Genomic DNA, 27,331 nt, shown 5'->3' on the forward strand with positions numbered 1-27,331 from the left:
CTATGTCTATGTCTATGTCTATGTCTATGTCTCTATGTCTACATCTGTCTCTATAGCTAACTAGATACATAGATATAAAGACATAGATATACACACAATAGTTAAATATATATATATTTATATGAATATATACACATACAAACAATGCATATATAGGCACACATAATATTTGCACACATGCAATACACACGAGTATGCATGTACATGGACACACAATACAATACACATATGCACACACATATATGTATATATGCATATACCTATGCATACAACATAAAATACACATTATGCATTCACAACATATGCATATATAAGTGTACAACACAATATATGCATACGTGCATATATGCATGCATGCATCTACAACACACATATGCATTGTACGCACATGCATTGTACACACATATAGCAATACATATATTTATACATGCATATAATATACATAATTTACATGCACACATATATTTCATTTAAATGTTTCCCTGCTGTCCTGATGTGTTTCGTCTTTATCATTTCTATAAAACTGTTCTCATCACCTGTGTGGATCAGTTTTGGTTTGCTTACTTAGCTAGCACCCAAGCAGGCAAATTCTCCCCATGCCCTTCTCTTTCTCTCTCTTGCTCTCTCTTTGTGTCTCCTTCTGCTTTTCTGTCTCTGTCTGTTTCTCTCTGTCTCTATCTCATCATCTCTGTTTCTGTTTCTGTCTCTCTGTGTCTGTCTATCTGTCTGTCTCTCACTCACACACGCCTCCCAGCTTTAAAATAAAACATGGCAAAGCACACAGAAAAGGGAAAGGCAGTCTCTGTTAGATGGTGACATTATCTCTCTCCATGATGAAGAGCCCGATGATAGAAAAATGTCCCTGCTCTGACTTCCAAGTTTCTCTTGCGGCCGGGGGGGGAGGTGGCGGAAACCCATGCCCAACACACAGTAGGAGCTTGATAATGGCACCTTGAATGGAATGGAAGTTAAAGAACTCTTCCTTCTGGACTCCCTCAAGTCCCCATCAGGGGGCAGTCTTTCCTCAGTTACCTGCTCCCCATTCCCCGGGTTTTCTGTTCACTGTTCACATCCTCCCTCCCTCCCTCGCTCCCTCCCTCTCTTGCCGTCTTCTCTCATGCTACTGGCCTGCCCCTATCTCACTCCCTGCCTGCTTTGATTTCAGAGCTGTGCTTCGGGCCCTTGCACTCTGAAGGTCTGGGAATAATGAAGGGCAGGCATGGAACGAGGTCCTCTCTCTGCACCTCCCCCACCCCAAATCTTGCATGAACATCCCAAAAGGACCACCTTCCCCCACCCCTCCCCGGCCCCAGACTTAAGTGAGAACTACCAAGTTGTAAGTCAGGCCAGACTCCACTGGGACAGAAGAGACCCCCATGGGAAAAGAGAGGGGGAAGAGAGAGGGAGAGAGAGAAAAGGCATAGCTACGGAGCAGCAAGCAAGCAGGGGTGGGAGGACAAAAGTAGTCTAACCTTGTTTGGCTGTGATTGTTGGCTCTGCTCAGCAATCTGAGTTAAGTTTAGAGTGTGCCAGAGAGGGAGTCCAGGGTGAGCAGAGACTATGGCAAACACCATCCTCTGGCCCTTGGGAGGGAGAGGGAAGGAGGGAGGGCAGGAGGGAGGGAGGGGGGAGGGGGAGCTGCAGAGGCGAGGAGCCCCAGCGCCAGCCAGAGCTGGTCCTCCCTAGCTCAGTCCCTGTCCTGGAGCCGGCATCCTTGCTTTCTCTCTCTCTCTTCATGTGTCTACAGGAGGGGTGGCTACAGTTGATCCTTCCTCACTAATCTAAGATGCAGAGCTCAGACACTCCCCCTAATCTTTCCTCTCTCGGGAGACCCTCCTCTCTCTCTCTCTCTCTCTCTCTCTCTCTCTCTCTCTCTCCTCTCTCTCTCTCTCTCTCTCTCTCAAAAGAAGCTGTCCTGTTCCCTTCATGGAAAGCAGAGAAAAGAGAAGCCTCGAGCTTCCAAGTTTCAAATGAACTCTTAGTCATTTATTTTGTTTCTTTTGCAAACTGAAACTTTCTTTCCTCCCTTGCCCGGGAGCCCAAGCTGGGTTCGGTCCCAGTACAGAGTCTAGGAGGTTCCTTTCCTGAAGACTTAGATGCTTGTAGTAGGGTGATGACAAAGATACCCGGCAACCAAAGGGGGAGGTGGATTGTGAGGCTCTGAGACATAGGATTGGCAATGATGTTACCCATGTAAGTATATATTTATTTTAGTGAGACTGGGGTGGGAGCAGGAGAAGTTGACTTGACTTTCCTTAACTTTTTCAAACTTTAAAGTGCATTAAAGGGGCTAAGTGTTGGGGGGAGAAAGGAGACAGAGAGAGAGAGACAGAGAGAGAGAGAGAGAGAGAGAGAGAGAGAGAGACAGAGACAGAGAGAGACAGAGACAGAGACAGAGACAGAGACAGAGACAGAGAAAGAGACAGAGACAGAGAGAGTTTTAAAACTTTTCCAAACCCAGCTGGTCCTTAATTTGACAGTTCCCCCAGTGACATCCAGGCTAAAACAATTCTAAAGCTCAGCTCCCTCTGATACAAAAGCTGAGCCAATCTTTTGTTTCATTTTGAGCATGTTGTTTAAGAAAAAATAATCTCTCGGTGAAATTAGTGCCCAACGTGAAAGGAGACCAACTGTTCCCTCCTGGGGCAGAGAGACAGAAAAGAGAGACAGAGAGAGACAATACAGACAGAGCCTTCAGACTCAAAGATGGAGTAAAGGGTGTGTGTGTGTGGGGGTGCGGATTTCAGTGGAAACCCGCTTTGCCCAGGCAATGGGGCGCCTGGCCCTTCCCTGACACTACAGGAGGCATTACAATCTCACCATTCACTGTAACGCACCTCAACTGCTTCTAGTTTGAGCCAGCAATAAATTATTAGAGAAACCTCGTAAAAATTCCTTAACACGTTTTTATAACCTTTCTTCTCATTTTCCATTTCTAGGTTGGTGACATCCCTGATTGGACAAGGGTCCAGGGAATGAGAAGTCCTCCTCGTTATTGATGGACATATACAGGACAATTTTGCTCTCGAAACAAAGATCAAACTTTTATTTTTCAAGAAAGAATCTGTCCGACTAATTTCTCTCTCTCTCTCTCTCTCTCTCTCTCTCTCTCTCACTCTCTCTCTCCTTAACAATAACCCTGGAGGAAGGCATTCAGCATTAAATGCTACAACTGAAAAATAATACACATTTTTTTCTTCCTTTCCTAAGTGTCCTATTTAAAAATAATTGTTTCTGTTATAATGTTTGTGTTGTTGAGGGGCATCAGTGTACACAAATCTATATCTACCTTTATACATATATACTTAAAAGTGCAAGATATGGTAATATAACGACTTATATATAGATACATAGCTAGATATAATAATAGCTAACATTTATGTAGCACTTTAAGGTTTGCAAAACTACTTAAAATATTACAAATATTCTCATCTGACCCCCACAATAATCTTGGGAGGTAAAAAGAAGATATTATTATTCCCTTTTCATAAACTTATAGATGTACACAGATCTAGATGAGATAGATGCAAATACAGATATAAAATATATAGAAATAGATATAGATATAAAAACATATGCCATAGAGATCCATAAAGATGAACATATAGAAATAGAAATCTATCTACATAAACACAGCTATATAGTTATAGCTATATATATATATATAGAGAGAGAGATATCTATATGTAGACATATTTAGATTTGAATGTACATAGTTATAGGCACCTGTAATATACACAGCTGTAAATGTATAGATACGCAGAAACAGATATATAGATAGGCATAGATCTTTAGACATACACACACATATATAATTATAGATATTTATAGATAGTTATAGGTAGATATATCAGAGTGTTTCAAAGATTATTGTAAGGTTTCAAGCTTGAGCTCATGAAGACCTTGGGACACCCTGTATTTAGGACAGGGACAGTCGAATTTTGATTTTTCTTGATCAAATATCTGCAGGAAAAATAACCAATAGCCAACAACAGAGCTTCTCGGCTATTTAATAAATGTTAATTCTAAAGTACTATGCTTTAAAAATATTTCAAAAGTGACTTAATCTAGTGCCCACCTTCCTTTGTTCCCTGTGGTACTCCAGTGGGTTTATTAAATATAGTGGATCTGTCTGTCTGTCCATCCATCTCTCTCTCTCTCTCTTTCTCTTTCTCTAACACACATACACACACAGAGGCAATCATTCAGAGTTCTGTCTCTGTCTAACTCCTGCTAGTTTTCTTTTCCCCAATAAAAGGAAGGCTTTAATTGTAGGTAAACCAACTTCAGAACTAAACCGAGGACACCATTCCCCTTATGAGGCTGAGTCGCTGCCTCAGAAAACTTAGATTTTTACCCAGCTCACGTTCACTGTGACCGAGCTCTTTTCTAAAAACACCATTTCCCCAACAAGTTCATTTTTCAATTGGAAAAAAGTTGAAAGCCATCATTTCAGGGCAATATATTCTTTTTCATTTTCACTAGTTAAGTATTTTTTTTAAACATGAAATTAATTTCCTGGGAAAGATGTTTTAGAAATGGTATTGCAGATCCCACAATTTCCATGGCCGCTGAACCTTAGAAGTCTTAGATTCACACCAGAAGAAAATGCCTTTCCAATTTCACAAAGTCGAAACCATGCTAAAGCTGGGAACTAGAAATCAAGTTAACAGCAATACACGGTACTTTTTTTTTTTTTTTGAATGAACAATTCTCTCTGAAATTCATCAGCATGCTAAAGAGCTCTGGGCCTTTCTTTTTCTTCTAAGTTTCCCAGGCTGCTCAGGAGCTGATGATAACAAAAAGTGGCCTTCTCTATCAGGATGTTGATTTCTTCAAATTGTCTAAACAGTCTCTCTCTCTCTCTCTTTCTCTCTCTCTCTGTCTCTTTCCATTCCTGGATTCAAGTGTGCCTAAATTTGTCAAGGCTTCAATCTTCACAATGCGGTGCTGGAGGCCTGTTCTCAGAAAAGGATGGGAACATAGGGAGTATGGCATCTGAATGGCTCCAGCTCCATCTCTGATCAGAAACTAGTTGACCGTGGACCCATTTGGTCATTTGTTTCAGTGCGGTCTCGGTCCTTCTAGGCTTCTTTTATCTCTGTCTCTAGCTCTGTCTTTCTGTCTCTATCTCCCTCTCCTCTCCTCCTCCTCTTCTTCCTCCTCCTCTTCCTTCTTCTCTCTCTCTCTCTCTCTCTCTCTCTCTCTCTCTCCTATGACTGAACACTAACAAGGCTGACAGTACCACAGTCATGAGGGACTTCCCAATTTTTAAACCATTCACACAGAAAGGATATGATAGGAGGAATAACAAACTCATTAGGTCAGGGTCAAATACCTCCATCCATGACCCCAGTGTCCTGCAGTAGGAACAGTATTATTTTCCTTTCTTTAGGAATTACTGTTCAGTGTTTACCCTTCCTCCAGCCAAAGTCCCGTAAGCTCAGTTTTGATTCAGAAAAGTAGTATGAGCATCGGCAATCTCAGAGAACAACAGGGACACAGCGTTCAGCTCAGTGGGCGATAGGAAGACAGTTTGGAAGCTGAGACCACTTCACTGTGGAGTTAAGACCAAAATCTTTACTGGCCCCCTCCCTATCTTATTCAGCTGCTCTTGGGCTCCGGGTGGGAGGTGGGGGCAGGGGTAGGGGGAGTACTTTGGTTTGGGCTTTTTAAAAAGGGACTCAGCTTTTCAGATAGGTCTAGTAAAATGCACCGGGCTAAAACTGAGGACCAAAATGTAGTTCTCCAGCGGAGAGGGGAAGGGGGATGTCTTGCTCCTGCCCTATCTTTCTTCCTGCTGTCTCTGCCCCTCTACCGAGTGCCCTGGTATTTTATCTTTGCTTATGTTTTTCATTATTATAGTTTTTCACAGACTACTAAGTTTGGAATGTGTTTAAATATAAAAATGATCTACTTCTTAGTTTTATTCTTTGAATCTCATAATATTTTTATGTCCAAAATTTTAGTCTACTGAAAGATTGCCCTAATTGTTGTTAAATCACTCTTTGCAAGAAATTACCACTAAATAAACATACAATCGATACCATCTAATATGTACAATATAGAATATGTAATATATATATTTTATTCACCAAATATTTATTAAGTTTCTATGTGCCAGATAGATAAATATGAACATTGATTATCTGTCTATCCATCTACCTATTAATCTACCTAACACTTATTTATATACAGAGAGGCAAGAGATATATGGAGAGGAGATATAACCTTTCGGGACTAGAGCTGTGATTTCATAAATATAGGCAATATCTGGTAAAGAAACTTTCTTCATTATATATGTATATGTGTATAAATACTTAATATGTATATTACATAACATTAAATTTAATTCAAGCATTTATTAAGTTCTTGGTGTGTGTCAGACATATGCACACAAGCATATACACACACATATATAAATATACACATATACATACATATCTTATTTACATATCACATTTATATAGATAGAGCTGGAGACCAATATAAATTTTTTTGACTGGATCTGTGACTTTATCCATGCAGGGAATTTATGGTGAAGAAATTCCCTCAATTACATATAATAAAATATAATCTATGCAAAGTATAGCTATAAAGCATGTACACATTTAACTTTTACTTATTACACATTAAGAATTACAAAGCAATTTTCATACACAATCTCTGATCCTCCAAACAACACGGTGAGATAGGTACATATATATGTCGGTATGAAATGTATACCCGCATATGATATCTAAACATATTAGATGTATACCTAGATGACATAGACAGTGAATTCTCAATACTGTCAGATCACCATAGTTAGTGGGTTTCATTCACGCCTTGGGGAGAAGCAGTCCTCATTTTTGGAAAGGAAATGAAGAAAACATTGTTAAAAAAAAAACAAAACAAAACAAACCGGCTTGTTTGGTTTGGTTCCTGAGTCTTCTGAGAAATGAGCTGATTGCGTCTTTAAAGGCATTTTGCAAAGCAGCTGAAATTGTGAGCAGGGGGTTTATTTTAATGTCACTTTCGAAGGAAAAATAATAATCCATTGTTTTAGGCGCCCATTGGAAAATGGCACGTTTATGCCGAATGGTTAATTTTAAATTGCAGGGAATTAAAAATGACATTCAAATGAGAGAACTTTTCCTGGGGAGCAGAGTTGAGATAGAATGGTCTGTGCGATGGGTGGATGGAGCCCAGGACCCGTCCACGGGCTGGATACTCAGATACACACAGACGGAGACTCCACCACAGGACAGCGGAAACGAAACCAGAAAAAAAGAACCCTCCATCAAAAGCAAATTATTTTAGTCTGGGAGGCACCAGGTTTTGATTAAAAACCAGCCCTGGCTCTCATCAACACAATGCTGGTTGGTGATTGTATGGCTAATCTTTTATTAAAATGTCTTTGCTTAACGGGCCTAAAGGAAGAGATTAACCTTTGTCTGCCTCGACTTTGGGGAGACGGGCCCTTTATGTCCATCCTGAGAGCAGCCAATCCCTAGGGAGAATTTTCAAAGCTCTGAGGCTCAAGGGACTAATAATATATTGCCGTGTGCCAGGCCTATGGCCAAGCATGGGCTCAGGCTAGGGTTGGTGAAGGAGAGGCCAGGCCCCAAAAGTCCCTTCACAAAGCCCACATCTCCCCTCAGAGCTGCCTCTGGTCAGTGGAATGTGTTCGTTTATTTCTGTTCTTCCTGATTTATTGTCAGAGAGAGAGAGAGAGAGAGAGAGAGAGAGAAAGAGAGAGAGAGAGAGAGAGAGAGAGAGAGAGAGAGAGAGAGAGAGAGAGAGAGAGAGAGAGAACTGTCTGGGCATGTTTTTGTGACTTCTGGATAGAAAACGATGGCTTTTAACCAAGGACAGACTCTACCTTTGCCGGCCTTATTTCCTCTCAAAGGGGCTTGGTGACATTTAAGACCTGCCTACTACGGCTAGACCCACGACGGCTGGGAAGCACCCTGAATGCCCCCCACATTTGAATTCCTTTCTTCACTTTTACCATGGCTCCTTAGGGGCCTGGATGGGCCAAAGCTCTAAATGTGGACTCCACTCTGATCTAAATGGCACCGTTGACCATTAACATCTTGCCGCCAACCTTCAAAAGCTATTGGGGCTATATTTCAAAAAGAGAAGAAAAAGAAGGCGAAAATGAAGAATAAAAAAACAAAACAAAACAGAGCAGCACTGAATAGGATATATTCTCCACCCCCTTCCTCCTTCTGTGGCCAACTTATTTCCAAGTTTTGGTTTTCTTTCTTAACATTAAAATAAATTCAGAAACAGACCCTGTCTGTGTCTCTTGAAACCTTTCAAACCAACTCCTTTGCTCCTAATTGCAGGCAAAAGAGCCACCCAGGGGTGAGGCTAATGTCTTGAATTTTCCAAAAAGGAAAGGATTGGGGGGTGAGGGAAAGCAGAAGCAGGAGATCTGGGGCAGCTGAAGGGTCTTTTCGTCACCGCCCAAAGTGAACGTATACATAGAATACCTGATGGATTTTTTTCTTTTTCTCCTTTCAATGCTAAAATGAAGAAAAAAAAAGTCGGGTAAATTAAAGACTGCTTCTAAAACCCTAGTGAAAATTGGTAATAATCAGAGGCACACAATTACCTTCGAAACTGCACATTGCTGGCCAGCTCAGCCAAGGGAAGGCAAATGGGGGTTGGGGTGGGGAGGTGCAGGAAAGAAGGTTTCATCCTGAGCTGGCACTGGTGAAACCAGGCCTGTTGTTCTGACATCAAGTGGCTGGTTCTTTTGGGTATCAGTTCTGTCTTTCGAGACCGTCTGCAGCCTCTTGGATATTGACTTTTCTCATTTCGACCAGTGGGGCTGACCTGCAAATCTCACTTGCTTTGAGACGGAAGGGAAAGGTAGACGGAGAGAAACTATAAAAGATCCTTCTTCCTGATGGACCTCAGTCTTTTTAGTAGTAGTTGTTATTTTTTTTAAAGGAAATGTATTGATTGGGAAAGAGGCAGAAGAGGAGGGTATTTGTAAGAAGAAGCAATAGGGAATTTGAAGATGAAGCTATTCCAGATATGAGGGGCAAATCTTAGGGCAAAAAAAGAGATGCAGACGTTAGGATGGGTTGGTGTGGGTTCTGGTTTGTTTGTTTGTTTTTGAGAGGGGCAGGGGAAGTCACCCAGGACAAAGAATGTGTTTATTTTATGAATATTGGGGCAGGGGGCAGGATAGGAAAGAAGCAGATAGGCTTTCTAATACAAAGGCATTGGCTCCCCACCTCCATGGTTTCCAAGAAGAAGGAGGTTGAAAGGCTACGAAAAAAATCTATATTTTATAATGAAACTTATGATAAATATATGCTTTATAACAAAAAAAGTTTTTGGTGCCTCACTGACTACAGTTTTCTCTTTTTTTGGAGGGGTGTAGAATTAATCTGAGATTTCATTGGTATAGTTAGAATTTATATATTGCTTACTGCATGCCATGTACTGTGCTAATCACTCTACGAATATTGTCTTATTTGATCTTTATAATAATCCTGGGTAGTAGGTGTTATTATTATCCTCATTTGACAGATGAGGAAACTGAGGCAGGCAGAGGTTAAGTGACTTGCCCAGGGTTTGCACAGGTAGCAAGTGTTGGAGGCTGGATTGGAATTCAGGTCTTCCAGACTCCAGGTAGGATGCTCTCTCTACTGCGTCACCTAGATACCAAATGGCCTGGACTTAGGAAACACTTCAGGCACCACCCCCTCATTTTACAGGTAAGGAAACTGAGGCTCAGGGAAACTAAGTGACTCACCCAGTGTCACATAGCTAGTAAGCATGAAAGGCAGGATTTGAACACAGGGCCTCTGACTCTAGAAGAGAAGGGTATTTGGAAGAGGAAGCAATGAGGATTTTGAAATGAATTCAGGATGTGAAGAGCAAGTTTTAGGGTAAGAAAAAGATATGAAAGGATATTAGAATAGATTGGTGATTTTTTTTGTGGGGGGTAGTGGGGAATAATCCAGGACAAACTTCCTAATGTTCTACTGTATACTACGGGGGTAGAAATGTATAAAGAATACACAAAACATATAAAATAATATTTATTATTAAATAAAATGTAGCATACTAATATAATAAATATAAAAGGTAACTATAAACTTTAATATCACATGCACATATGCTGCATATATATACATATATATACACACATATACACACATAAATATATATTCCCCCACCCCTCTTAATTCCAGTGCCTTCACTCCGTTAATTATCTCCTATTTATCTCATCAATAGCTTGCCTTGTATATATTTGTTTGCATGTTGGGGCAGTTAGTTGGCATAGTGAATAGAGCTCTGGTCTTGGAGTTAGGAGGACCTGAGTTCAAATCTGGCCTCAGACACTTGACACTGACTAGCTGTGTGACCCTGGGCAAGTCACTTAATCTTGATTGCCTTGCCAAAAAAAAAAAAGTGTAGACTGCATATTTGCTTGCATGTTGTCTCCCCCATTAGATTGTAAGCTCCTTGAGGGCAGGATTTGTCTTTTGCCTCTTTTTGTATCCCCATTGCTTAACACAGTGCCTGGAGCATAGTAGGTGCTTAATAAATATTCATTTATTGATATGTGTAGTATGTATAAATTTAGATATAGTATGTATATATGTAATATATCTAGTATGTCTGTATTATTATATTGGTATATGTAGTATGATATATATAGCATGTTTATATACATACATAGTATGTGTATATATAGTAGTATGTAGATATATAATATATCTAGTGTTTCTATATTAGTGGATATGTAGTATGATTTATATAGTATGTGTAGTATGTGTACATAGAGTAGCATTTAAATGTAATATATCTAGTATATATGGATATGTATTATATATACATAATGTTTATATAGTATATGTAGTATGTATATATGTAACACATCTAGTATGTCTATATTGGTATATGTATATATATTATGTATTAATATAGCATAATATATGTAGTACATCTATAGTATGTGTATATGTACATATATACGCACACACTGTAGGATTCGGTTAACATGTTGCCAGTTTTTCTTTTTCCTTTTGTTACAAGGGGTGGCCCAAGGGGTAGGAAAGCTATATTCAGAAATGAAGGGTATGCCCAACTAAGGATACCGATCATTTCCCTAATCATTAAAGCTTTAAGGGACATTAGAGACCCCTTATTTAATAGAGAAGGGCATTGAGGCCCTTGGAGGTTAAGTGACTTCACAAGGTCCCACAGGTAGCAGGTTTCAGATGTGGGATTTGAACTCTTATCCTGTGACTTCAGACCCAGATCCCTTGCCACTATAGGAGCTGCTGTTCTGAGTGGGAATAGTACACAATAGAGGTCGGAGGAGGCAGTTAGTAGGGATAAAGGGTGTGTGTAGGGGGCAGGGGGGTGGATGAAGATGGAGGAGGAGGAGAGGCTATTTCAGCAGCCCCCCCAAGGTAATCAATCAACAAGTATTTATTAAGTGCTTATTATGTACCAGCGCCTGTTCTAGGCACTGGGGATACAGAAATAAAAAAAGAGAAATTTATCTCAGCTGAGGGAAGTAAGACGAGTTACAGAGAGTAAACTACAGTTCATGTTAATGCCAGCAACACAGGGAGGCCTAGTCTTCAGGGAGTCCCCAAAGATATGGTTCAAAGAGCCAATAACTTCAGCTAATAATCTGGGGACACACCAGGGTGATGTCTGGCCATTAGCAGCTTGTCTGGAGACCACTATATAGCGAAGGATTGTAAACGTCTGAATGATGGCCATAGGGAAAGGGGGCTGGACCCTCAGATCTTTACCCTGTCACCGGCCTGAAGTGGAGATATGTGGGTTCTTCCAGAGAGCCCCGAGGTGCTTGGCTGGGGAGATGCTCAGAGCTCCCTAACGTGGAGGCTCCTCTCACCTATTTCCCAGGGAAGATTTGAGTTCAGAACTGACATTCTCTATCTGCCTTCTCAAGCCTGTCTTTGAGCACTTGACTTCAGTAAACGGCTCGTTCTTACAAAATGAATGGGACTGGTGAGAAGTAACTGGAATTAAGCTCCCTCCTCTGTGGTTGGTGCCTCTTGGGCACCTTCAGACCTTGGCTGTGGTCTCAGCTTTGCTCGTTGTTAGCTATGTGACCACTGGTGGCCGCTTCCCCTGTCTGGGCCTTCTGTTCATTCCTCTGTCCAATTGGTGGGCTGGTCTAGATGATCTTTAAGGTCCTTTTCCAATTCTAAATCAATGAGAGTATGTGAGACATGTGAAGGGATAGGATATGGATGAAGAGAGGTATTGAAAGAGAAGATATGAATGGGCTGCAATCTGTAATATGGAAGGGAGTAGCCTCTTTGAAGAGATCATGGGAGACATGATGTGGTAATAATCATCATCATCATCATCATAATAAAGCATTTCTATAGTACCCACTATGTGCCAGTCACTTGCAAAGTGCTTTAAAGATCTTTCTGTTTGCTCCTCACAAAAATCCTGAAGGGTAGATGCTATGATTATTCCCATTTTGCAGATGAGGAAACCGAGACAAACAGCAATGAAGTGATTTGCCCAGGGTCACATGGCTAATAACTGCCTGTGGTCAGCTTTGAACTCAGATCTTTCTTAACTCCCGTCCCATTGCTCTAGACACTGAGTCACCTAGCAGCCTAGGTGGTGTAAGGGAAAGGGTATTGTTGTATCTAGGTTTGAGGGACTTGAGTCCAAATCTCAGTTGTTTCCGGTAACCTTATAAATGCTATCTCCCTACCATTGGCCTCAGTTTCCTAATCTGTAAAATGGGGGAGGGGAAGGATTGGAATAAATAACCTCTAAGTTCCCAGAATTATCTGCTTGGCTGCTTAATCATAAAATTAGATAATGTGTAAAGGCAAACCTTAAAGGGCTACATAATTGCTAACTATTAACAACGACGACAACGCTATTTGCTGCGTTAGGCAGAAGCTGTAACGACTGGATGTCGGGAAAACGTCCCTAAAGACTCGAGCTATCCAAAAGTGGGATGGGTTTCCCGGGGTGGCTGCTTGCATGGGAGATCTTTGCACAAAGGCTGGTTAATCCACTCTGGGGAATTTGCAGAGAGGATTCTTTCTCGGGTATGGGTCAACATAGTATGGGCGCTAGGGGGCGCCATAGTGCATAGAGCATTGGGCCTGGAGTCAGAAATATTCATCTTCCTGAATTCAAATCCAGCCTCAGACACTTCCTAGCTGTGTGACCCTGGGCAAGTCACTTAACCCCATTTGCCTCAGTTTCCTCATTTGTAAAATGCACTGGAGAAATAAATGGCAAACCACTCCAGGATCTCTGCCAAGAAAACTCCAAATGGGGTCAGGAGGAGTTGGATATGACTGAAATGACTGAGCGAAGTGGTAGAGAGGACCTGGGTTTAAGTCATATCTGTAACTACTTGAACCACCTAACTTTGCCACTCTGAGTCTCATAAAATCCTGGATTTAGAGCTGGGAGGGACCTCCGTGCCCATCTGGTCTAATTCTCCCATTTTACAGGTGAGGTATAAATCCCAGACTTGTCCAACTTTATATGGGGAGAAAGTGGCATAACCAGGATTCAAACTCAAATCCTGTGACTCCAAGTTCACGACTCTATGCCACCTGGTTTAGGGGGAGCTCGTTGAGCTGACTACTGCTGAGGCTCCTTCCACCTCTGCAATTCTGTAATGCTGCCACGGTACGTTCAATTGTGTGTTTTTTTCCTTTCTTTTACTAATAACAAGAAGTTATAAATAGCTCACAAAGTGGACATAGGTAGACGGCATGACTACATTTAGATAGATTTGGTACTAGTTGAATGACCAGGCCTCCCGAATGGAGATTCATTGATCTTTGTTTATTTGGAGCGCTACTAGATTCTGTCCTATGTCCTGTTCTGGTCTCTAGCTTCATGAATGAATCTGGATGAAGTCGTCTGTGGCTTACTTATCGAGTTTGGAAAGGCACAAAGCTGGGAAAGATAGCTCATGGGATGAATGACAAAATCCCAAAAGACCTCGACAGGTTTAGAATGATATGCCGAATCTAATTAAAAAAAAATTAATAGAGATAAAAATACAGTTCTAAGTGTGTCTTTTTTTTTTTAAACAATGGCATAAGTACAGGATGAGGGTAGCTGTGGGCATATTACAGTTCTTAAAAAAAGATCTGAGGATATTAGTGGGCTCTAAACTAAGTATGAGTCAACAGTGAAACATGCTAAGGGGCAAGGTGTGGGTGGGTGGGTGAGGGAGAAGTGTGAATGTAATCATGAGAGGCATTAACAGAAGCAGACCATCCAGAAAGATAGAATTTTTGCTGGATTTTGACCCTTATTAGATTATATCTGACTTCTCCACCCTGTCCTTGGAAGCTTATTATCAGGAGAATTTTATCATCTCGTAAATTCTCATCAGCCTTGCTCCTCTACCTCATCACCATCCCCTGTCCTGATTGAAGGGTAGGACATGAACTCCTAAACCACCTCCTCATTTCTCATCTGGGTACACAACTTTGGTTCTTCTCTAACTAACTTCTGTGCCATGCCTCTGATAGGGAACCTCCCCTGTCTGTGGTAGATTATAAGCTTCTGGAGGGCAGGTTTTTTTTTTTTTGTATTTGTATTCCCAGTACTTAGCAAAGTGCCTGGCATATAGTAGGTGCTTAATAAATGTTTATTGACTGTTGACTATCTGGAATTTTGTACTCATTTTTCAGGAAGATTATTGACGGGGGTGGGGGGGGTGGGGGGGTGGACTGGAGCCAGCTCGTAGAGGTTCTGAGAGCCTATTGTTAAATCTTCAGGGTGAGCCTTTACATCTTGGAAATTGGCAAATGCTACAGGTCAGGGCTTTATTGATTGCTTTGTTGACTATCTAGATTTAAGGAAGTGATGCTGATAATACAGATTAAACTTAAAAGTGTGTTGCACATTTTCAGAGATCTGGTTGTTAAATATTTACCAGCACATCTTTGAATATTAATGTCCTGAAGTGCACACAATAGAGGGAGACTAAACTGTTGAGGTGACTTGAAACTGTTCATACTAAGGTTCATTGAAAAGTTCTGGGGAATAATTTTTTATTGAGGAGGCAGAGAAGACTTGGGTAGGAGGTGATGGTTGTTTTTTACACTTTGATTTTCACATAGAAGAATTACATTTCTTCTGTTGAACTCCTGAGGGCTGGAGGAAATCAGGAAAGACATTTTCCCAATCCATTAAATTTCATTGACCTCCTCTGAGGAAACCTGTGAGCCTGGTAGCCCAAGAATTATTCTACTCCTTTAAAAAATGAGGAAACTGAGGCTCAGATGTGGTTCAGCGACCTGCAAAACCAGACCTATCAAGGTTAGCACCTCAAGAAAGAAGGAGGCACAAACAGTACTAGAAAGAACTAAGATGAAATCCCTTGATTGGGAAGGGACGCCTTATTAAAAATGGCAGCTTCCTATTTTTTAATGAATTATATTCTTGCTAAATAGGGGATCCGCTGAATGCACAAGTTACAGTGTTGCCTTTTCCTTGTTTTGGGGTCCTGGGGAAAATTCCTAGTCACCCTACCTTATTGAAGGTGCCGACAATATGGAGGTAGTGAGATTCAAAGCCAGGACTAGAACCCAGATGAAGAGATGTAGGAATCACTTGGTAAGATCTTATATGCACAGATAATTAATAGCCCAGTTTTGGGGTTTTTTTGTTTTTGTTTTTGTGGGTTTTTTTTTTTTAGCAAAAATAGGCAAACAATGAGGGAGAAGGAGAGAGAGAGAAAGAGAGAGAGACAGACAGACAGAGGGCAGAAAGACAGAGACAGAAAGATAGAGACAGAGATACACAGAAAGACAGAGATAGAGAGAGACACACAGAGAAACAGACAGAGACAGAGAGAGAAACGAGGATTTTTGTCGGGTGCGTGGGAGAGCCCTTCAGGCTTTGAATAACTTCATTCTGTCTTGGACTCTGTTGAAGTTTTGAATGAGGCTTCAGACTCTTATGAGTTGAATTTATGGTGTTCTAAGAATTCTATCAATTCACTACCACAAGGGGTCAGATTACAGAACCAAAATTACTCCAATCCCTTTAGCAGCCTGTCCAGAGAGTTCACTGAACCTCTGAGGGTTCTGGACCACCTGTGGGTTGGTTCTCTCTGCACCCTGCTAAAGAGAAGAAATGCAAAACTCCGAAAACATTTCCAACCCTTCCAAGGCAATGACTTTGCTGGCGAGCAGCCAAGACCTTCTTGAGAACTTGATGAAACACATCCATTTAAAACCATTCTCCCAAAGATGTTTCCTGTCCTTGGGTTCTTTCATTCATTCTTATTAAGCACCTACTGTGTGCCAGGCATTATGCTACAACATTGTAGAATATCAGTCTTGCAGCCCCTCCTTCCCCTCCCAGGGCTGCCCATCCCATTTGTGGATGGTTCTAATTAATTCGGAGTTTCCCTTATGGCTAGCTGAAATCTGCCTCTCTGCACCTTTTCCTCATGGTTCCTAGTTCTTCCCTTTGGGCCAAACCCAGCAGACAGGTTCAATGCTCTCCCACATGAGTGCCTTTCAAACCCTTGAAGAGAGTGATTGGGCATCACCCCAGCCCAGTCTTCTTTTCTCCAGGCTAATCACCCTTTGTTCCTTCTCCTCGTCCTTCTATGCACAGCATGATCTTGGGGCCCTTCCTCATCCCAACTGCCCTTTTCTGGATATCTCTAGCCCTTCAATGTCCTTCCTGAAATGTGGTGCCTGGAACAGAGAGCAAGACTCCAGGTGTGGAGTAAACACAGTCCTTGCTTTACGGAGATGAGACAGGCATGTGGATGAGAGCAGGGGGCCGTTGGAGCCAACTTATACTGGCTCCCAATACCTGATTGTTAAATGTTCAGTGTGAGCATTTGTACCTTGGAAGTGGCAAATGCTTTAGATCAGGACCTGATTTAGCATGTTGTTGATTGTCTAAACTTGAGAAAGTGAGGGAGAAAATGGTAATAATGCCTATTAAAGTGAAAAGTGTCTTGAGTGCGTTTTTCCCTAGAGAGCTGATCGTTAAACATTTACTAGCAGGCCTCTGAACACAAGTGGATACTATCTGGGCAATAACCAACAGGTTCAAGATAAAGAGCGGAAAGGTGCCTTAGAGCACAAAATCTTAAATATTAAACATTAGGGAAAGAAGTTACGGACTCACAGGATTTCAGTGTTTGAATGGATCTCAGGAGCCATTCAGCCCAATTCATGACCCCAAAAAGAATCCACTGCAACATGTCTGGCAAGTGGTTGTCCAGTCTATGCTCAGAAACTTCCAGGGAGGGGGAGCCCACTGCCTCCCATGGGAACCCATTTCACTTGGGGACCTTAGAACATGGAACGTCAGAGGTGGGAAGGCCCGTAGAGTAGGGGATGTCAGAACTGGGAGAGCCCTTAGAGCAGGGAATGTCAGAGTTGGGAGGGCCTTAGAACAAGGGATGTCAGACCTAGGAGGGCCCTTAGAACAGGGAATATCAAAATTGGGAAGGGCCTTAGAACAAAGGATGTCAAAGGTGGGAGATCCTTAAAAAAGGGGATGTCAGAAGTGAGAAAGTCTTTAGAACAGGGAATGTCAGAGCTGGCGGTGCCCATCTAATAGCTCATCTAATAAAATCTAGTTCATATTTCTCATTTTACAGTGACTCAGTAGAAAAATAGCCCCAGGTTTAGGATCTTAACCACCCTGACCAATTTGTCTTCCCTGGAATAAACACATTTCATTTTGGAACCGTTTAATTCCATCTGCTTCATCAATCAAGCCTTAGCAACAATGTCTTCATAGGTTAGTAAGGAGAAAGTATAGACAGCTCTGTGGAATCTAATTATCACAAAGGACCAGAGAGTCGATACAGAGCACACTCAAACTACCATACTCCAATTTCAAAGAATTATTCTGAAGGACACAGATTTCCCCCATGAGTTTCCTCATCCCACACGGGCCTACCTGCTCATTAACTTGACACACGGTTAGATTCTGGTCGTCTCGGGAGCAGGCCACCCGGATGTACTTCAGCCAGTTCCCATTTCCAGTCTGGTTAGCTTCCATACAGAACTTCTCGTTGCCCAACTCATCAGCAATCTGTTGGGGGTGGGATGAGGGGAGAGAGAGGAGGAGGAGAGGAGCAAGGAGAGAAAAAAAGAGTGGTTATTAGAGGTGATGACCCACCAAGGGTAGGAAAGCATGCCCAGAGATCTTGACAAAATTCTTATCTACAACATTGCTCCAAACCAGAAGCCCAATGATTTAGTTGGGTGATGGTGGTGGTGGAGGAGGTAATACGGTGAGCTGTCATCAGCCATGGATTCGTGAATGGGTCATCAAATTTCAGAGTTCAATGGGCCCTCAAGAGACAATGAATCCAACCCATGATTGACCAAGAATCCCTTCTATGATATCTCTAATATGTGGACAACTAACCTTTGCTTGAAGACCCTCAATAAGCGCTTCTCCCCCCATCACCCCATCTTACCTCCCCACCATAGCTCATTCCATTTTGAGACAGCTCTCATTGTGAATTTTCATGATAGCATGCCTAAGGTTTTTTTTTTTTCTTTTAGTAGCAACTTCAACACATTGCTCTTGGTTCTGTCCTTTGGGACTAAACATAATAAGTCCATTCCTTTTCGTAGGTGACAGTCTTCAAAGTACCCAAAGGCAGCAATCATGCCCTCCACTATCCCCCATCATCTTTTCTCTAGTCTTAATACCCTCTAATTCATTTAATCAATCCTAAGGTGGAATGAGTTTTAGTAGTTGGTCCATAAGCATTTATTAAGCACTTACTATGTACCAGGTACTGTGCTAAGCACTGGGGATGCAAAGGCTAGCAAAACCAAGACCCTTCACCATCTTGTTTGAAGCTGCTGTCTAGCTTATCCATATTCTTCCTAAAATGTGGTACCCAGATTCGAAAGAATCCCATATTCAGTCTATCCCCTGCTATTCACACATTCATTAAGTCCAGTGGAAAAGATTACAAAGGTCTGGAATTGAGAGGAAGTGTGGGGGCAGGCTGAAGGATTGATGATTTCCCCCCACCTAGTTTATTTTATAAGGTGGCACCCAGATTCTGTCTAGCCCTGCCATTCACACGTTAACCCAGTAGAAACCATAAGGAATCTGATTTGGTTATTCAAGACTTTGGGTTGAGTGGGGAGTAGAGGGGACTGAAGGCTGAAGGACCCGTGATGATTTTCCCCAACTAAACAGAGATCACTGTACTGGTCATAACCACAAACACCTCAAGTCTACAACAAAATGGTTGCAAGTGATTGGAGCCTCGGGCTAATCTTTTTTTTAAATGCACATTGACCTCACAAAGATGGTGTACCAATGAGATGACTAGAAAAGGATTTGAAGGTAAAGGTGTCTACATATCAAAGCCTGGGGGTATTTCTCTGTGGCTCTATAAGGGTTTGAGGTGAGAAAGTGTGTGAGCCAAGCAGTGGGATGATTACTTTTATTTTCTTAAAACAGGAAAGTCACCGTTTGACACCCTGGGGGCATGAAAAGGTTCAACCTTTCGTATCAGGCTGCTAAAGGAGCTGGGACAGGGAGAATGGCAAAGTTCTAGCTTGCTCACCCAGGGTAAGAACCGGAACTCTGAACCACCCCATTTACGAGAAAATGCCTGATTTGAGAGTCAAAAACCTCACCTCTCCCCGCTGTTCACAGGGCAGGATTTCCATCGGATTTGCTGTCTCATAAAATGGAAGCTACAACCCACAGCAGGGGCAGCCTGGTGGGCTAGGCTCACATTTCCCACATCTCCTCTTCCCTTCTGGATCCTTCCTCAACTATCTCGGTTTCCCTAATCAAGCACAGCAGAAATATTTGGAGGAAGAGAGTCCAGGGAGCAGAAATCAATCTTAGAAGTGAGACCTTTATGCAGAGGGGAGGAGTGTGAGTGTGCTTAGGGAATCGGCTGCTTAGAATCTTAGATCAAGATTAGAAAGAACTTTAGAGGCCATCAAATCAAACACTTCATTTGATAGATGAGGGAACTGAGGCATGGAGTGATTAAGTGACTTGCTTAGAGTGTCCCACAGCTAGTAAGTGTCTGAGCCAGAATTTGAACTCAGGTCTTCCTGACTCCAAATCCAGTGTCCCATCTTCTGCACTATCCCAGAAAGGGGAATGAATGAGACAGCATTTATTAAATACTTACTATGTACTGTACACTATGCTAAGCACTGGGAATACAAATATAGGCAAACAACGTTATTCCTGCACTCAAGAAACTTACATCCTATTAGAGGAAGATGCTTCATATGGGAGACTGATAACTAGGTGAGAGAATTAAAGAAACAACAACAAATACAGAAACATCATCAATGGAATGACTATCCCTTGGCCTTTTAAAGTATTTGTTAAGAGCCTACTATGTGCTAGGTGCTGGGGAATAGAAAGACCAAAACTTAAGCAGTCCCTGCCCTCAAGGCACTTATATCCTACTGGAGGTAGGGCTGCCAATTTGGAAATGGCTTGGAAGGTCTATGAGAATTTGGTTTTGGTATTCTATTTTCTTCAGTCAGTTTAGGGGACCTTAAGTTGGCTGCTTGAAGGCATGGACTTTGCATGTCCTAACCACTTACTCAGGTGTTCTTATATTTGTGCAATAACAACTTCCACAGCCCATAGGGTTGCTGTAATTGTTATTTCTAATTTTGAAATGCCTTGGAGAGAAATATTTCCTGAGAACTTTGGGATGTCATTCTTGGAATATGATTATCTCTAAATGTATGACCAGAGCAAAGTAATAAGGGTGAAATTTCAGGAAAAGTACAGTAGTACTGATGGGCAATAATTAATAATAGTACTGATAAGTATTAATAATAATTATTATTAATGACAGATGATGGTGATGAACCCATCAGCTTTGGTACTCCACCTCATCATTATCCCCAGTCTTTCTGATTGGAGGATGGAACCATGGACTTCAAAACCTCCATTTAAGGAGAGAGTTCAGCTCAGAACATCTCATTTCTCACCGGGCTGTACTACCTTCCAACTCCTCTGACTTTTCCACTATGCTTCTGAGTACTTTCCCTGCCCATCCCTCTTCTCTTCAGTTTCCTTTTATGTGTTTTCTTCCTCCGTTAGATCGTAGGCTCCTTGAGGGCAAAGATTGTCTTTCTTTTTTGTATTTGCATCCCCAGAGTTTAACAGTATCTGGCACACAGTAGCTCCTTAATAAATGTTTATTGATTGATTAATTATGATAATGATGGTAGAGATAGCTGTGACTTCCCAAAGACCATTAAGCCCAACATGTTATACTTTGAGAACCATTGATTTAGGAGCAGAGCAGTAAACTAAATGACCTTTTAGAGAAATGACTCCTCCACCCGAGGCCATTTAATCCATCTAGCAGGATGTAAAACTGTGGATGAAGAATCCTAAGACTCAGAGTTGGAAAGGACCCATCTAGTCTAACCCCTCTACCCCACAAGTCAGAATCACTTCTAAGACAACTTTACCAAGAGGTCAATTGGATTCTGCTTGAACACCAAGGACCAGTCTTGACTTGTAAAGTCTTTCCTAGCTCTAAATCTATGACTTGCTTCCAGGGACAAGGGACTCACAACCCTAGAAGATAATCTATGAATCATTGAACAGCGCTAACAGAAAATCCTTCCTTCCACCGAGCTGAAATTTACTTCCTGGTCTAACTTTTGCCTTGTGATGCTACACAAAATCACTATCTCCATTGTACAGATTAGAAAGTTAGAGATCAGAGAGGCTGAGTGACTTGGCCATGATCACACAGCTTGTAAGTGTGTTGGAAGTGGGGTTTGAACCCTGAACTTCGGGACTCAAAGTCCAGTGCTCTAACCGCCACACCACTTTGTTTCTCTGATGCCTTGCTACATGACAGATATCTCCCCATATTTGGAGACAGCAGTCGTGTCCATTTCAGGTCCCAGCTGAAATCACACCTGGATTCAATCCTTCTGCAGGCTAGAGATGAGGCGAGCATCCATCAGGCTGGGAAGGATCTCGGCCACCATTCCAATCGGCCCAGAAAGAGCACTTCTGATCTCCGTGTCCTGTGCTCAGAGGGAGTCAGGGCTTGCCCTCTTTTGATCAGGACACACTTCCTCAAAGCAGAAACATCTGGGAACCGCAGAAACCTCAATTTGAACAGGATGGAGGGGGCATGTGTTCAATATAACTGTGAAGCCAATCATAGGCCGGGGGGGGGGGGGGGAAAGAGGGATGGAGGAGGCTTCTTCCGAACAAGTCAGGCACCCTGATGCCAAAACCAGAGAAATGGAGAGCTTGGGGGAAATCTGGTTCAGCAGTGACCCATGGATGGAAAAATCCTCACACTTAAAATCTTTGTCTTTAGTGCTTTTCATCTCACCTTTCTGCTTCCTTTCCTCTCTTCCCCAAATCCCAGAATCTCAAGTCTGAAAGGACTTCTGAGGGCAGACTAGCTTAACAAGAGTGACAACAAAAATAGCTCTTGTTTATATAGTGCTTTAAAGTTTGAAGACAGAATTCATTTGATCCTTGTAACAGCCCTGGAAAGTAGATGCTATTATTACCCTAATTTTGGAGAGGAGGAAACAGAGGCCTTGTCCATCACTGCCCAGCCAGGAAGTGTCTGAGGCAGGGTTGGAAATCAGGTATTCCTGACTCAGTCCTGTGCTCTATCCAATGATTGGTCACCCAATGGAAGACCTCAAATAAATAAGAATCATCATCAAAGGAATGACTATCCCTTGGTCTTTTAAAGTATTCGTTAAGAGCACACTATGTGCTAGGTGCTGGGGAATACAAAGAAAAAAACCTAAACAGTCCCTGCCCTCAAGGCGCTTACATTCTACTGGAGGTAGAATTTCACTTTCAGAAAGCTCCAGTCCTTAGGATGTTATTCCTTATATTAAGTCTAATTTCATCTCTTTGCAACTCCCACCCGTCAATTCTACTTGGTCTCTTTCTGTGGCCAAGAGGAAACGTGAAAGTCTAATCTATCTCCTACTGGACAGCTCATTGGACCATGTGCCTTTAGTCTTCCCTCCTCCAGCATAACATTCCCTGGTTTTTCAAGTGGTCTTTACACGGCACAATCCCAAGCCCTTCACTTTCATGATCTCCCCCTTCTGAGATTCTCATTCTGATCCACATCCTTCCTTGAAGAACCCAGAACTGAATACAGGATCCAGACATTGCCTGGACAGAGCCGTGGAGAGTGGGTCTCTAACGTCTCTAGTCCTGAACACTGCAACTCTTACAGTAGCCTCAGTTTGGAATAAATTTCTTGACCATCATGCCAGACTGTTGATTCATATTGAGTTTGTGGTCCCCTGAAACCTTCAGAACCTTTTCAGAGGAACTGCTGACTAGCCATGCTTTTCCCATCCTGAATAGTGTGAAGTTGATTTATTGAAACCAAGTGCAAGACTTCAGTGCCCCTTCCCTCTCTATCCCTAGCTGGGCCGGTTCTCTCACGAGGCTCCAATTCCCTTCTAGAGATACTGAAACATACGTTCACGTGGTGATATCAGGGGCTTAGAAAATCTAGCAATCGCCAAGAATGTATTAAGAATTTTATCTGTGCCTGGCACTGGGTTCAGCGTTGGGGAAACAAGGATAAAAAAATTTCCCTGTTCTCAAGGGAAACTTTCCCCATTTCCCCGACCTCACCTTTCTAGGAACGCTTGCATCTTGAAAGCGGAATTTGAAGAGAGGATGAGGCTTAGTCTCCAAAAGAACAAATGGTGGGAATTCAGGTGCTGTGGAGTTTGGTCAGGGGCAGTCTTCTGAGAGGCAGTAAGTTTCAGTGGATAGAGTATTTGACATGGAGTCAGATGATTTGAGTTCCAATCCCAATTCAAATACTTGTTAGCTGTGTGGCCCTGGGTAAGTCACTTAATCTCTGTGCCTCCTATGTAAAATGGAGTCTAAAGTTCCTTCCAGCTGGAGGTTTATGATCCTCCAATTCATTATCACATTACCAGGTGGTGGGGTGAGCCTAAGCTAGATGAGGAAGTGATGGCTGTGCTTTGGTGTGATGAGCAAGAGTTCACACAGCTGGGGGAGTGAGGGGGGTGGTCAGAAGGCACTTCCTTCCAGTGAGGCAAGCCCTGAATTCACCAGCTGTGCAGCTGAGGTGTCCCTTCGGGCCCTGTACTCTGCGGCTGACACCTCTTCACGGTACCCACCCTCACTCCTACACTCAGTGCTGAGGCTCTACAGGAAATCAGCCGAAAATATCAACAAAGAAACCTGTGGTTAGTTTCACCTTGAACTGATGCGCTCACACACAGGCAGCGTTCCTCTGCCAGGGGGGCAGCCAGGATGAAAAGGGAGCTTAACCCCAAGAGTCACAGCAGGCCCCTAGGGGTTTCCGACCAGCACGAGCTGGAGGGAAAAAAAATCTGAAAACTGCTGCTTGTGAATTCTCAGCATCACCTGTGACTTTTCTAAGGGACTCTGGCCAGGCCTTAGGTCTTTCTCTGTCTCCTGTAGGAGAACTGTGTACTGGAAAGATTGTCAAGGAGATGTACGCTTCAAATCCTAATTGCAAGGAGATCGCTGCTTAAGCTTCCTTCTGTGGTCCAGATCTGGCTATTTCTTTTGCTTCCTTCCCAAAAGTAGGGGCTGGCTCAAGGAGGGAAGCGGTCCTAGAGAGTTCTCACTTGGTCACATCTATCCAAAATGCCCAGGGGATCATAGGATCATAGACCTTGTAGGGACTTTAAGGATTATTTCATTCAACTTGAGTTCCAGAGAGTCAGTGACTCATCCAGGGTCACATGGTTAATAATAATAACAATGGGCATCCATATAGTGCCTTAAAGTTTGCAAAGCACTTTACATAACTGTATCTCATTTGATCCTCACAAGAACCCTGGGAGGTGGGTGCTATTATTATGCCCATTTTACAGATGAGGAAACTGAGGCTCAGATCAGTGAAGTAATTTGCCAAATGTCTCACAGGTAGTAAGTAGTATGGCCAGAATTTGAACCCAGGTTCTCTGACTCTGAATCCAGCATTCTGCAGTCACAGGGATCTCAGAAGCCTAGAATTCTTGAGTTGAGAAAGACCCTAGAAGACATTTAATCCAATTTATATTCCTTCCCCCTCCAAAAAAAAAAAAAGAGTACTCCTCTTCCTCCCCCTCCTCTCCTCTGCCTCCTTTTCTTCTCCTCCCTTTTCTCTCCTCTTCTTTCCCATCTTCTCTCCTCATGGTCCTCTCTTCTCCTCTCTCCCACCTTCTTCATAGCTTCTATCCTATCATAGAATGGATAGAGCTCTGTGAATCAAGAAAACCTGTGTTCAAATTCTCACTCAGACACTTCTTAGTGTTATGACCTTGAGGAAGTTCTTTAATCTCTCTGAGTCTCAGTTCTCCCAGCTGTAAAATGGGGGTGAAAGGCAGCACTGTGTAATGTGTAAAGAGCTGACCTTGGTGCCAGGAAGCCCCAGACTCAACATTTGTTCCCAACACACAGGTGCTGTCCAATCCTGGGCAAATCATTTTCAATGCATAGAGAGGAAATTCTCCAAAACCAAGGTGGCAGAGTAAGTGCAAATCTGCACTTGTAAAATGAATTTCCTCTCTGGGAGTTTACTACACCAATGAAATCTTAGACTGGGTCCGAAAGAAAAAAAAAAACAGGGATAAGAATGGTGTCAGCCTCACAAGGTTGTCTGGAGGGTCAAATGAGATACCGTGTACTCAGAGCTTTGCATTCTGAAAGTGATATAGATATGTGAGGTATTACAGGGTAATTTTATAGTAATCATATAACCTTATATTTTATTGTTGTTGTTCGGTAGTTTCAGTCATGACCTACTCTTTGTGATCCCATTTTGGGTTTTTTTTTTTTTGGCAGAAATACAAGAGTGGTTTGCCATTTCCTTCTCCAGCTCTTTTTTACAGATGAGGATACTGAGGCAAACAGGGTGAAGTGACTTGCCCAGGGTCACATAGCTAGTTAGTGTCTGAGTCTGGATTTGAACTCAGGAAGATGAGTCTTCCTGATTCCAAGCCCAGTGCTCTATCCACTGAGCCACCTAGCTGCCCCTTAAGTTTTATAATTTGATATAATAAAAATGATAATGAGAGAGGCTGTATGGCATAATGACTAGGGAGCTGATCTCAGAGCCAGGAGGACCTGCATTCAAGTCACACTTCTGACACATGCTAGCTGGGTGACTGGGCAAGTCACATCATGATGATGATGATAACTAGAATTTATATAGAACTTTAAGGTTTGCAGTGAACTTTATAAATATTATCTCATCCTATCCTCATCACTATCCTGGGAGGTAGTTGCTATGACTACTCCCATTTTACAGATGAGGAAACTGAGGCAGACAAAGGTGAAGTGAAGGGTCATATGGCCAGTATGTGCCTGAGGGAAGATTTAAATTCAGGTCTTCCTTACACCAGGTGCAGTTCTGGACAAGTCTCTAAGTCTTTATGTTACATAAGAAGACAATAATTTGGATTGGTAGAAGGCATTTCCATATAAGGAATCCCCTACGCTAATGATATCATATCTAGTCTCTGTCCCTATTCTTATTGTTATTATTTGTTTGTGCTTTGTAAACATGGAGAGTTTTATGACAGATTCAGAAGTATGAGAAATTACAGGAAAAGTTATCATCAGGGACTCCATACTTGTTGACTGATGAATATTATTCCAGGAAATGGTAGAAATTGCAATCCATCCCTACAGGAATAACATTTAGCATCTACTAGATACCTATAAAGATGCAATCAGTGGCTAGAAATAGATACCCATATCTTGCCACCCTTTATAAAGTAAATCCCTTTATTCCAAAGACATGTCAAAACATCCTTGAACATTCCACAGATAAATTATACTTGAACCAGAGAGTCAAAGCACACATAACTGTGGCCTCCAGTCACCTGGTCATAACAGAGAGCCAGACAAAGGGAAGGACGATGTTTTAAATAGTTGTCATCACAATGAATACTCATAATCGCCAAACTCCATGAAATGGGACAGTCCCCAAATAGAGAAAGTTAGTGGAAGAAATGAAACAGGATATGGTACCCATCACCCCCATCCTTCTCTATGTTCCAGGAGTTATCTCAAAGATGAAGAATTGCTTACATCCTTGTACTATAATTCAACCACAGCCAAGCAGTCGTGTTGTCCACTGGCTCAATAGTCCTCAGAAGATTAGACAAAAATCATAGTGGGAGAGGGGTTTGTCTTCAGCCCATTTGTATCTGAACCCCAGAGAGGAAGACGAGAAGAATGAGAAAGCAGTGATGATGAAACTAACAAAAACTGACATTTAGATAGTGCCTTAGAAATTATAAAGTGCTGTATATTCATTGTCTTATTTGATCTA

The 27,331-nt window shown here is 42.2% G+C and overlaps 1 protein-coding gene across 1 annotated transcript in view; it reads right to left on the bottom strand.

Annotated features, from left to right (window-relative positions):
* The window catches only part of LOC114029537 (PR domain zinc finger protein 16-like), a 113,591-nt gene that overhangs the window by 74,368 nt on the left and 11,892 nt on the right, over positions 1–27,331 (bottom strand). The window contains exon 2 of the mRNA XM_027844025.1: positions 17,932–18,066. Coding sequence (XP_027699826.1) covers positions 17,932–18,066 — 135 coding nt within the window. The remainder of the gene's footprint in view (positions 1–17,931; positions 18,067–27,331) is intronic.

This window comes from Vombatus ursinus, unplaced genomic scaffold, assembly GCF_900497805.2.
Source record: "Vombatus ursinus unplaced genomic scaffold, bare-nosed wombat genome assembly UNPS02014932.1, whole genome shotgun sequence".
NCBI classification, from domain to species: Eukaryota; Metazoa; Chordata; class Mammalia; order Diprotodontia; family Vombatidae; genus Vombatus; species Vombatus ursinus.